At 39.9% G+C, this 13,606-nt stretch overlaps 1 protein-coding gene across 3 annotated transcripts in view; it reads right to left on the bottom strand.

Annotated features, from left to right (window-relative positions):
• Positions 1 to 3,809: 3,809 nt before the first annotated feature.
• LOC128686638 (DNA repair protein RAD51 homolog 3-like) overlaps positions 3,810 to 13,606 on the bottom strand; it is a 61,124-nt gene continuing 51,327 nt past the window's right edge. For 2 of the 3 annotated variants that reach the window (XM_070080262.1, XM_070080263.1), the window contains exons 8-9: positions 5,091 to 5,276; positions 3,810 to 4,633 (exon numbers count right to left, since the gene is read on the bottom strand). In XM_070080262.1, coding sequence (XP_069936363.1) covers positions 4,526 to 4,633; positions 5,091 to 5,276 — 294 coding nt within the window. In that variant the 3' untranslated portion in view covers positions 3,810 to 4,525. The remainder of the gene's footprint in view (positions 4,634 to 5,090; positions 5,277 to 13,606) is intronic. The other variant, XM_070080264.1, reaches the window with a different exon arrangement.

The raw sequence follows: 13,606 nt of genomic DNA, 5'->3' as shown, positions 1-13,606 counted from the left end.
GCAGATTCAACTGTACTGATAACATCAGAAACTGTTTTCGTGAGCATGTCTGTGATCTTTCTGCAGCTTCCTACATCTTTCTTTTTCTGTTCTTCTTCTTGAATTTTCTTCTTTCTTTTCTGTGACCCACTCGCATAAGAACGTCCAGCATCACGTTCACGAGATGCCATAATGAGGATGTATCACTGTCTGTAATCATGCAAATACAAATTTTTCATTATCAATTATTATTAATTTTTTATTATTAAATTATTTTTTCTGTCAATTGGGGGGGGGATATGGCCCTTGTAGCCTCCTTTCCTCTGGCTGCGCATCTAAAAATTCATAACGTTACCAGAAAGGAGTCATATACAGAACTTTTACCATAGATTAGGTTAGTGATTTGGGCTACGAATATTTTACTAATTCATCCTCCTTGATCTCCAATTTACTTAACCCTTTCAGAGTCCGTCCGGTAGATCTAAGGCTTTACGTTCAGGGTCCAAACCGTAGATCTACGCCAAAATTCTAGCGCCGTCAAATTTAGCACGAGAAGGCTGGTAGGCCTACATCTAAGAGAATGGGTCTGGGTGGTCAGTGTGCATACCATAGAAAAAATCTGGACACCCACATGGCATTGTGGGAACGCCGGCAAAGTAGCTTTGTTCATAGTGCTTGGTGGCAAGGAAGCTCTCACTCCCCACTCACTCTCCGGGCGAATTCTGACTCTCCTCTTCACAACTTACAGTTCTAAGACTGATGGAAGTGGAGCTGAAGACGAATTCTATGCGTTTGAACCATATGGTACCATTGTGCCATATGGTACAATGGTACCATATGGTAGAATGGTGCCATGTCATACAATGGTATCATATGGTACAATGGTACCATATGGTACAATGGTACCATATAGTACATTGTACCATATAGTACATTGTACCATATGGTACAGGGTGTGAAAATTTGTGTGGACTGCCTCCAAGTGAGTCACCTGCCCTGGCAAACTCTGTTGACACCGAGCTCTGAGGTGGGTACCTCAGCCTCACAAGTGGCTTATAGGACAGATTTTCACAAATGATTGATGTTGCAAGAAAACTCGCCTGCATGCACGTATAAAGGACTAACTTACTTGGTGTTGCAGCATATATCCTGATCTTCAACTTCCCTAAGCTTAGCCTTAGCCCCTTTGGACTTCCCCTCAGAAACCACATGCAACCGGGAGCCTTAATTCCTGCAATATTCAATCGTTATTAGTGTCCTGCCTGCACCTCAGAAATTCCTATATCCAAGAGAGTATGTATCCCCTAGTATAACTATGCAGACACGGACACTAGCTTCCAGACTGCCAAGAGACACTGGTACTTACTGGGCATGCACTGCCTGTTGCACACCGGGCCCACAGATCAAACTCACTCACAATCTCCCCAGACACTGGCCAGAAATCTACGAGATATAGTGGAGGTCTTGTCTTACTGTATGGGCCTGACAGAGGAGGTCATCTATGGTACATCGAGGTGCCTCTACCAGATTTCCCCAGGTCTCAAATGTGAAGACACGTGGGGGGCGCCATCTGCTGATCACGGCACGTCTTGTCCAGTTGGTGTCTGTCTTAAGAAGGACACTATTGTGTCTTTGAGACCCGCGCCTCGTCATTCAAGCTAGGGCTGCCAGTTATCCCTAGCTAGCTTAACCTAGTGTTTGCCTACATTATCGGCCTATTACTACCTATGTTAAGGTCTTAGGTCTACATTATTATTATCTACAGTTGCCTTAGTAAACCTAATATTAGTGTACTAACAGTAAAACTACCTACTCCTTCCCTGAAGGGTAAATCTATAAATTAAATAGATGCCTACCAACAATCCACGCCAAAATAGAGAGAATGCTGTTTGTTTGGGAGGGTTTAAGGGCCAGCCAGCTCAGCCGTCCCATTATGGCCATGCTGGATCTGTCCTGTGGAACTTTAGGGACCAAAAAAATTCTGTTCTTGAATTTTCTTCTTTCTTTTCTGTGACCCACTCGCATAAGAACGTCCAGCATCACGTTCACGAGATGCCATAATGAGGATGTATCACTGTCTGTAATCATGCAAATGCAAATTTTTCATTATCAATTATTATTAATTTTTTAATTATTATTAAATTTTTTTTTCTGTCAATTGGGGGGATATGGCCCTTGTAGCCCCCCTTTCCTCTGGCTGTGCATCTAAAAATTCAAAACGTTACCAGAAAGGAGTCATATACAGAACTTTTACCATAGATTAGGTTAGTGATTTGGGCTACGAATATTTTACTAATTCATCCTCCTTGATCTCCAATTTACTTAAACAGAAATCATACCGAGTCCAAGAACAATGCACAATGGTATTTATATTACCATTTTCATAACTAAACTAATCATTATGTTTTGCATGATATATGGCCTACCACCATAGATAAGGGCATGAGAATTAAAGAATGCAGGGACAATTTTCAGTTTCACCCAACCAACGACTTTCTGATATGGCTTATGTGTTTCTGGGGAAATATGTAGTAAATTAATTGATGTTCTACATCACTTCCGTTGCAACTTGAAAACTAAGCATTTGCGACGGAAGTGATGTAGAACATCAATCAATTGAGATCTGTTATTAAAATGACAAAGACTTAAAGACAGGGCAAAGTGCTTTTAAAACCTACAAACGGAAGTCAGTTTGCGTTTTTAGGTTTTTCTTTATAGTATTTTTACCAAAAATGCGTCTTTACTGGTCCATGTGTCTTTACTGGTCAAGTAACCCTATCAGGTACCTCCCTTTACATTTAGAGGTGAAAACAAACATTTATCCATACACATCAATGTCTATCAACAACACTTCAGTTAATTTGTCACAGTACAAGTCTAGATAACGTGTAATTACTACAGAAAATTGGAGAGGAATCTCCCATACTCGCCCATTAGCGGGAAAACACAGCTGTTCTGATGTAAACAAAGGCGTGTTGAGTGTTGCCATCTATGGTTAGGTTTATTTATTTTTATTTTATTTCATTATTTATTTTTGTTTTGATTAATTTTTAAAAATCAATTTTACTCTCCAAACACTTGAACTTTTTAGGTAGGGACCCCTTTGCACTTGCACCATGTGCGCAGTCTTGGATGAGCCCCTGAACCCCTTGGACTGCGGGGCCCCCAAATGCGCGGGGCCCTAGGCAAATGCCTAGTTTGCCTATGCGGTAATCCGGCCCTGGCTACATCATACCTTGTATATTTATTTATCCTCTTTTTCATAAAATATGTATTACTTATTACCAAATCTCTTTCTACACATAGCTCAATTAAAGGCTCCCCATTTACATTTACCCCTGGCACCCCAAATTTACCTACTACTCCCTCCATAACATTTTTACCCACTTAAGCATTGAAATCCCCAACCACCATTACTCTCACACTTGATTCAAAACTCCCCACGCATTCACTCAACATTTCCCAAAATCTCTCTCTCTCTCCTCTACACTTCTCTCTTCTCCAGGTGCATACATGTACATGCATGTACAAGCATATATATACACACCTCTAGGTTTTCTTCTATTTTTCTTACTAGTTCTTCTCCTTGTTTATTTCCTCTTATCTCCATGAGGGAAGTGGAACAGAATTCTTCCTTCATAAGCCATACGTGTTGAGAGGCGACTAAAATGCTGGGAACGAGGCTAGTAACCCCTTCTCCTGTATATACATATTACTAAGGTTAAAAAGAAACTAGTTTCATTTTTTTAGGCCACTGTGCCTTGGTGGGATATGGCCGGTGTGTTGAAAGAAAGAAGTACTGTAAGGTTTAGAGTAGTTCAAAAATTAAGACAGATTTCTAGATGTATAATTTCCATATTACATTGTAAATGTACAAGCTTTATTGAGATGACTGTGTGATCCTTGTGGGTTTAGTGCTAAGCTATGATTATTATTATTTGATGAAATGATCCTTCAAAAGGAGTGCCTTCATATTACTGAAGGGCTCTTGATCTGAGGATTTTCGGCTCTTTCCCTTCCATAATAGACCATTTTATTTATTTTTATTTTATTTTTATTTTATTAATATTTCATGTGGTAAAATTTTTTTTTTTCATACTTTGGGGTGTCTTGCACGGATTAATTTGATTTCCATTATTTCTCATGGGGAAAATTCACTCGCATAACGATAATATAATTTCGCATAACAATGAGCTCTCAGGAACAGATTAATATCATTATGCGGGGGTCCACTGTACTGTATCTCATTTTTCTTGGAATTCCTAACTTAGAAGTGTGGACAAGCCATACTTTTTGGGTAGATACCACCCCTTTCCCACCATGGAACTGAAGTCAGGTGGATGATATATAGTTATTAATTTGTCAAACAAGTTTGTGTGAAGTTTAAAGTAGAATGTTACTACCATAATTATCTGATTCACATCTAATCAAAATAATGGAGATGAAACTAGGCAATGTTTCATTAGTTTGTAGGTTAGCTGTGAATTGTTCTAGCTATGATATATGATATTGTGACTTAATTATCTGACTGTATGATGCCTCAACATCAGTCACTAGTTAGCTTCCTCTTCTTAGCCTCTGGTATTTCTTCAGGTATACTAGTTGCTTTTTCATGACTCAAGTTGGACAAATCCCTTATACCAGCCACCGTCACCTGACAAAGAAATAACACGGTCAAGTTGGAATGTTGCAGAGCTTCCTCTGATTATTTCAGTGCTGAAAATGTCACTCATACACTTAAAATATTTATACAGCTGAAATCTGTCCAACTTTTTCTGGTTATATGTAGCCATAATTAGTAAATAAAACCTTCATATTCCATACAAAACAAGACATGAATGAAATCACTTTTCCCCCTTCTAAACACCATATGTGCACTTATAACCTGCACATAGGAGAGAGAGGAGCTTACAACGACGTTTCGGTCCGACTTGGACCAATTGCAAAGTGTGACTTTGTAAATGGTCCAAGTTGGACTGAAACATCATCATAAGCTCCTCTCTCTTATGTGGGGGCTATTTGTGTATCGTTCCAGTCATGGTATTGTGCCTTTTTGTTCTTTCTTCTCCCCCTCTAAATTTTGTTTAAAATGGTTAAAATTATGTAAATACCTGATAACTGACAGATGAATTATTCCGATGTGGTGCCTTAGTGAGTGTAGCAACCCTTGTTCTCCCAGACCAGTGAAGAGTAAGTCGTAATGTTGGGCAATGACCCCAGGTTTCCCCCAATGCTGCTACCAACTGTGATGAACCTGCACTCTCTATCCTAGTTGTCATCTGATTGGTAACTATTACCTATGAATGAAATTAAGAAAAACTCGGTTTCAAATTTTATTATGAAGTATTAGAAGGCCAATATTCATTAATTCAGTGACATCTGATATCAGATTTCTAGAATAACAATGAGTCATTAACCCTCTTTCCATAAGACATTTCTTCTCAACATTTTTGTGATACAATGTTGATTTCTTAACAAACAATCTTTAACTACCGATTTTTCTTTTTTTTTGAACAAGTCAGCCATCTCCTACCGAGGCAGGGCAACCCAAAAAGAAAGAAAACCCCCAAAAAGAAAATATTCTCATCATCATTCAACACTTTTACTTCACTCATACATAATCACTGTCTTTGCAGAGGTGCCCAGATACAACAGTTTGGTGTGAATATAATGCAGAGAATTCATAGTATGGAAGTTAGGAGGAGGTGCAGGATTACCAAAACTGTTGTCCAGAGGGCTGAGGAAGGGTTGTTGAGGTGGTTCGGATGTGTAGAGAGAATGGAACGAAACAGAATGACTTAGAGTGTATAAATCTGTAGTGGAGGGAAGGTGGGGTAGGGGTCAGCCTAGGAAAGGTTGGAGGGAGGGGGTCAAGGAGGTTTTGTGTGTGAGGGGCTTGGACTTCCAGCAAGCATGTGTGAGCATATTTGATAGGAGAGAATGGAGACAAATGGTTTTTAATACTTGACATGCTGTTGGAGTGTGAGCAAAGTAACATTTATGAAGGGATTCAGGGAAACCGGCAGGCCAGACTTGAGTCCTGGAGATGGGAAGTACAGTGTCTGCACTCTGAAGGAGGGGTGTTAATGTTGCAGTTTTATAAACTTTAGTGTAAAGCACCCCTCTGGGAAGACAGTGATGGAATGAATGAAGATGAAAGTTTTTCTTTTTCGGGCCACCCTGCCTTGGTGGGAATTGGCTGATGTGTTAATAATAAAAATAATAATAATTATAGTATAACATATCCCTCCAAACTGCCAATATCCCAAACCCCTCCTTTAAAGTGCAGGCATTGTACTTCCCATTTCCAGTACTCAATTCTGGCTATATAAAAATAACCAGTTTCCTTGTATCCCTTCACTGAATATTACCTTGCTCACATTCCAACAGCTCGTCAGGTCCCAAAAACCATTCGCCTCCATTCACTCCTATCTAACATGATCCCGCAAGCTTGCTGGAAGCCCAAGCCCCTTGTCCACAAAACCTCCCTACCCCCTCCCTCCAACCTTTTCAAGGACAACCCCTACACCGCTTTCCTTCCCCTACAGATTTATACGCTCTCCATGTCATTCTACTGTACTTTCATCCATTCTCTCTAAATGACTAAACCACCTCAAAAACCCCTCTTCAGCCCTCTGACTGATACTTTTATTAACTCCACACCTGCTCCTAATTTCCACACTTCGAATTCTCTGCATAATATTTACAGCACACGTTGCCCTTAGACAGGACATTTCCACTGCCTCCAACCACCTCCTCGCTGCAGCATTTACAGCCCAAGCTTCATACCCATATAAGAGTGTTGGTACCACTATACAGTACTTTCATACATTCCCTTCTTTGCCTCCATAGATAATGTTTTTTAGTCTCCACATATACTTAAATGCACCACTCACCTTTTTTTCTTCATCAATTCTATGGTTAACCTCATCCTTCATAAACCCATCTGCTGACACATCAACTCCCAAATATCTGAAAACATTCACTTCTTCCATACTCCCTCTCTCCAATGTGATATCCAATTTTTCTTCATCTAAATCATTTGATACCCTCATCACCTTACTCTTATCCATGTTCACTTTCAACTTTCTACCTTTACACACCCTCCCAAACTCGTCCACTAACTTTTGTAATTTTCTTTAGAATCTCCCATAAGCACAGTATCATCAGCAAAAAGTAACTGTGTCAACTCCCATTTTGTACTTGATTCCCCATAATTTAATCCCACCCCACCTCCCCAACACCCTAGCATTTACCTCCTTCACAACCCCATCTATTAATATATTAAACAACCATGGTGATATTACACATCAATGTTTAAGATTTTTACTGGGAAGTAGTCTCCCTCTCTCCTACACACCCTAACCTGAGCCTCACTATTCTCATAAAAACTCTTTACACCATTTAGCAACTTACTACCTATTCCATACAACTGCAACATCTGCCACATTGCTCCCCTATCTGCTCTATCACATGCCTTTCTAAATCCATAAATGCAATAAAAACTTCCCTATGTTCTAAATACTGTTCACATATATGCTTCAATGTAAACACTTGATCTACACAACCCCTACCCACTCTAAAGCCTCCTTGCTCATCTGCAATCCTACTCTCTGTCTTACCTCTAATTCTCTCAATAATAACCCTATCGTACACTTTTCCTGGTATACTGTACTTAGTAAACTTATTCCCCTATAATTTTTACAGCCCCTTTTATCCCCCTTCCCTTTATATAAAAGAACTATACATGCTGCCAATCCCTAGGTACCTTCCCCTCTGTCATACATTTATTAAACAAAAATACCAACCACTCCAATACTATATCCCCACTGCTTTTAACATTTCTGTCATGATCCTGACAGTTCCAGCTGCTTGACCCCCTTTCATTCAACGTAATGCATCATGCACCTCCCCCACACTACATCCTGCTCTTCTTCGCTCCTAAAAAATATTATACCTCCCTTTCTTCATTGACATTTAACCCTAAACCTGTCCAAACATAGATCTACATTTGCACGCGTAGCACTCCGACCTTGATTTTCTCCATGAGAAACAATGTAAAAAAAAATGTAGATCTACGTTCAGAGCACTACGCGAGCAAACGTAGATCTACGTTTGGACAGTTTAAGGGTTAAAAGTTCCTCAAAATATTCCCGCCATCTACCCAGTACCTCCAGCTCCCCATCTACTAACTCCCCTACTCTGTTTTTCATCAACAAATCCATTCGTTCCCTTAACTTATTTATCTCACTTCAAAATTTTTTCTTATTTTCTGCAAAATTTCTTGACAGTGCCTCTCCAACTCTATCTCTGCTCTCCTTTTGCACTCTCTCACCACTCTCTTCACCTTTCTTTTACTCTCCATATACTCTGCTCTTCTTATAACACTTCTGCTTTGTAAAAATCTCTCATAAGCTATCTTTTTCTCTTTTATCACACCCTTTACTTCATCATTCCCCCAATCACTCCTCTTTCCTCCTGCACCCACCCTCCTGTAACCACAAACTTCTGTCCCACATTCTAATACTCCATTTTTAAAACTACAGTGGTACCTCAGGATATGAGCTTAATTCGTTCCAGAAGGCTGTTCGAGTGCTGATACCGAACGAATCTGTTCTCATAAGGAATAATGTAATTTAGATTAATCCGTTTCAGACCCCCAAAAATACACTTACGAAAGCACTTACATAAATACATTTACATAATTGTTCGAGCTTTGAGCTGTTCGTATCCCGAAGTACCACTGTATTCCAATCCTCTTCAACCCCTCCCCCCCTACTCATATTTGTACTAGCCCACCTTTCTGCCAATACAGGTCTTCCTCAACATTCGTGAGGGTTAGGGGCTCAAGAGCCTCGCGAATGCTTGGTGCCCCAATATATTGTAGGGAAATTTAATACAATACTCTTCCTTAACCTATTGAACCATGTACAACCATAAAACACAAGAAAACATCTAAAATATGTATTGTATATACATACATGCTCCTCCCACTCATATATTTGTCCAATCTCTTTTTAAAGCTACCCAAGGTCCAATCGAAGCAAAAACTTTGGGTAGTTTCAAATTTAAGTTGGATAAATACATGAGTGAGAGGGGTTGGATTTGAGTGGGACTTGCACGTGAGTAAACAGAATTATCAAAGCTTATTGCTTGGGTAGTGTTTATTCTGTTAGTGGGTTGGATTTGTGAAGGACATGCCAAGTATAGGCCAACAGGCCTACTGCAGTGTCCCTCCTTTCTTATGCTGATGAGTTGAACAGTCTGTCTAGTATGGTTATAAGAACATATGAACATAAGAAAGGAGGAACACTGCAATAGGCCTGCTGGCCCATACTAGGCAGATCCTTCAAAATCCATCACTAATTAACCCTTAAAGGTCCAAATGTATATATACGTTCACTCGCACAGCGCCCCAAATATTTTGAAGAAAAAAATCTTTTTTTTTATAGAAAAAAGAGCACATTTTTTTTAAGTATTTTAGAATAAAAAAAAATTTTTAGGGTCAGTACTTACCGAGATGTGAGGCCGAGAAGTTGGCACTGGATGCTCATGTGACGGCAACATGGAGTCCTGCTGCTTGCAGAAGTGTTGCTGATATACCCTTTTTTCTATTTTTCATATTATTTTATGTAATTTTTATGTATTGATAATTGCAATTTGTAGTAGGTCTTGTCATTTTATAACCAATCTGTGTTCTGACACTAGTATTAGGTACTGAAATTGTCACAAACACACTGACAGGTGGACATTTACACCTGCCTTGGTCATTTACTATTGTCTTGGAATATAAACAAAGTATTTATAGGCCCCAGCAATGTTTTGGATATTTGGATGTAGAGGAGGAGGACGATGACGATGACGATGATATGTTCCCTTGTAGCATGAAAAACAAAGTCCACCCCTGACAGTGACATAAGGGGAGATAACATCTGATAAGAGCTGATGTTTGATGAGCATACACGAGGGTGGGGGAGGGTGCAGCTGATAAGAAAAGATTAGATGACCATCCCCCTTGCTTTGCTTTTGTTGGTACACAAACATTTCTGTCTGTCTATTTGTCTGTCAAGCTCCCTGCCTATCTGTCTATCCGTCTAGCTTTCTGTCTCAGAGAGAGCCACAAGACTGCGTCATCATCTTTACTCACATTTTCAAGCAGAGTATAGCAATTTGTCTGGATTTTTGGGTTATCCTAGGTAATTTATACTATGTATACTTGTACAGTGGACCCCGCATAACGATCAGCTCCCAACTCGACCAATTATGTAAGTGTATTTTTGTAAGTGCTTTTGTAGGTGTATTTTTAGGGGTCTGAAACGGACTAATCTAATTCACAATATTTCTTATGGGAACAAATTCAGTCTATAACGGCACCCAAACAGACTTCTGGATTGAAATAATATCGTTATGTGGGGGTCCACTGTATTTATGTGTACCTGTGAGACAGATAGACAAAGACAGATTGAAAGAGATAGACAGAGACAGATAGACAAGGCCAGAGACAAACAGACACAGATTGACAGAAATAGACACAGATAGACAGAGACAGATAGACATAGACAGATAGAGACAGATAAACAGAGACAGACAGACAGAGATTGAGATAGACAGAGATCGTCAGACCCTAAACTTGGGGTTAACATCACTTTCCTCTTAAAAGAGAAGTGGTAATATGAATCCTTGGCGTTTGCCGTACTGTTTGCTCTAGCTGGCGCTCAATTTAACTGGCGCTCCCACAATGTACTAAGTGGTCCCAGATTTTTTTAATGTGGTGAACACCGAGTGTTAAGACCCATTCTGTGCTGACCAGACATCTCAGGCCAATCATGCCAAATTTGGAGGCAGGAAAAATAAAACGTATATATACCTTTGGGGCCCTACGCAAGTGAACGTATATATGTATATATATGCAAAACAACCACTCTGAAAGAATAGAGAAATTCCAAGCACTTTCGTGACTACTCACATTATCAAGGAACTATCCTAGTTCCTTGATAATGTGAGTAGTCACGAAAGCGCTTGGAATTTCTCTATTCTTTCAGAGTGGTTGTTTTGCATATTCTGAAATCACCTGTTTACTGTGATCTTATTGCATGTATATATATATATATATATATATATATATATATATATGTGGTGTGAATATAATGCAGAGAATTCGTAGTTTGGAAGTTAGGAGGAGGTGCGGGATTACCAAAACTGTTGTCCAGAGGGCTGAGGAAGGGTTGTTGAGGTGGTTCGGACATGTAGAGAGAATGGAGCGAAACAGAATGACTTCAAGAGTGTATCAGTCTGTAGTGGAAGGAAGGCGGGGTAGGGGTCGGCCTAGGAAAGGTTGGAGGGAGGGGGTAAAGGAGGTTTTGTGTGCGAGGGGCTTGGACTTCCAGCAGGCATGCGTGAGCGTGTTTGATAGGAGTGAATGGAGACAAATGGTTTTTAATACTTGACGTGCTGTTGGAGTGTGAGCAAAGTAACATTTATGAAGGGATTCAGGGAAACCGGCAGGCCGGACTTGAGTCCTGGAGATGGGAAGTACAGTGCCTGCACTCTGAAGGAGGGGTGTTAATGTTGCAGTTTAAAAACTGTAGTGTAAAGCACCCTTCTAGCAAGACAGTGATGGAGTGAATGATGGTGAAAGTTTTTCTTTTTCGGGCCACCCTGCCTTGGTGGGAATCGGCCGGTGTGATAATAAAAAAAAATAAAAATATATATATATATATGTATATATATATGTATATATATATATGTATATATATATATATATATATATATATATATATATATATATACACATATATATAAGTGAATATATAAATATATAATATATAATATATAATATATAAAGTGAATGTTTTCAGATACTTGGGAGTTGACGTGTCGGCGGATGGATTTATGAAGGATGAGGTTAATCATAGAACTGATGAGGGAAAAAAGGTGAGTGGTGCGTTGAGGTATATGTGGAGTCAAAAAACGTTATCTATGGAGACAAAGAAGGGAATGTATGAAAGTATAGTAGTACCAACACTCTTATATGGATGTGAAGCTTGGGTGGTAAATGCAGCAGCGAGGAGACGGTTGGAGGCAGTGGAGATGTCCTAAGGGCAATGTGTGCTGTAAATATTATGCAGAAAATTCGGAGTGTGGAAATTAGGAGAAGGTGTGGAGTTAATAAAAGCATTAGTCAGAGGGCAGAAGAGGGGTTGTTGAGGTGGTTTGGTCATTTAGAGAGAATGGATCAAAGTAGAATGACATGGAAAGCATATAAATCTATAGGGGAAGGAAAGAGGGGTAGGGGTCGTCCTCGAAAGGGTTGGAAAGAGGGGGTAAAGGAGGTTTTGTGGGCGAGGGGCTTGGACTTCCAGCAAGCGTGCATGAGCGTGTTAGATAGGAGTGAATGGAGACGAATGATACTTGGGACCTGACGATCTGTTGGAGTGTGAGCAGGGTAATATTTAGTGAAGGGATTCAGGGAAACCGGTTATTTTCATATAGTCGGACTTGAGTCCTGGAAATGGGAAGTACAATGCCTGAACTTTAAAGGAGGGGTTTGGGATATTGGCAGTTTGGAGGGATATGTTGTGTATCTTTATACGTATATGCTTCTAAGCTGTTGTATTCTGAGCACCTCTGCAAAAGCAGTGATAATGTGTGAGTGTGGTGAAAGTGTTGAATGATGATGAAAGTATTTTCTTTTTGGGGATTTTCTTTCTTTTTTGGGTCACCCTGCCTCGGTGGGAGACGACCGACTTGTTGAAAAAAAAAAAAAAAATATATATATATATACGTTTGGACCATTTAAGGGTTAATAACAAAACAAGACACAATACCATGGCTGGAACAATACACAAATAACCCGCACACAGAAGAGAGGAGCTTATGATGACGTTTCAGTCTGACTTGGACCATTTACAAAGTCACACTAACGAAAAGGAGAGCAGGATGGGTATATATATAGGCTCCGCTATATTGATGACATCTTTGCTCTGTGGCCTCATGACTCTTGTCTCTTCCAACCATTTCTTGATGCTCTTCCATTAAGTTTAAAGCTGAATGGGAATCTAACTCTGTGCTTCCTTTTCTTGATGTTCATGTCCACCGCTCAGATACAGGTTTTGCCTTTTCTGTTTACCGCAAGCCTATGCACAGTGGCATATACATTCACTACTTTTCTTATCATGCTTCCTCTGTCAAGAAAAGTGTTCTTATCTCCCTCTTTCTCCGTGCTCTCCGTATATGTGATCCTCAGTTCCTTCAATCCGAAATTTCCACTCTTCATAATTCATTTTCCCGTCTTGGCTACCCTTCCCATTTCATTGACTCTGCCTTCTCACATGCTAAATGTAGGTTCTTCTCTCCCAAACTCTCTACTCCTGGGAACTCTTCTGTCCTCTGCCTTCCCTACATTTCTAGTCTTTCTAATCCCAACAACTCTCTCCATTCCTTAGACATTGAACTTACTTTCCGCCAGACTAACACTCTTTGCACTAATCTCGTTCATACCTCTCCTCCCTCTACAGATGCTCCTGGTGTCTACTCTATTTCTTGTTCCTCCTGCCCTCTTCAATACTTTGGAGAAACTGGTCGATCTCTTCCTGACAGACTTAGGGAGCACAAAAATAGTGTTAGG

The sequence above is a fragment of the Cherax quadricarinatus genome, unplaced genomic scaffold (assembly GCF_038502225.1).
Source record: "Cherax quadricarinatus isolate ZL_2023a unplaced genomic scaffold, ASM3850222v1 Contig257, whole genome shotgun sequence".
NCBI classification, from domain to species: domain Eukaryota; kingdom Metazoa; phylum Arthropoda; class Malacostraca; order Decapoda; family Parastacidae; genus Cherax; species Cherax quadricarinatus.
Note: the sequence above shows the minus strand (reverse complement) of the source record. Positions and strands in the feature narration are given on the sequence as shown.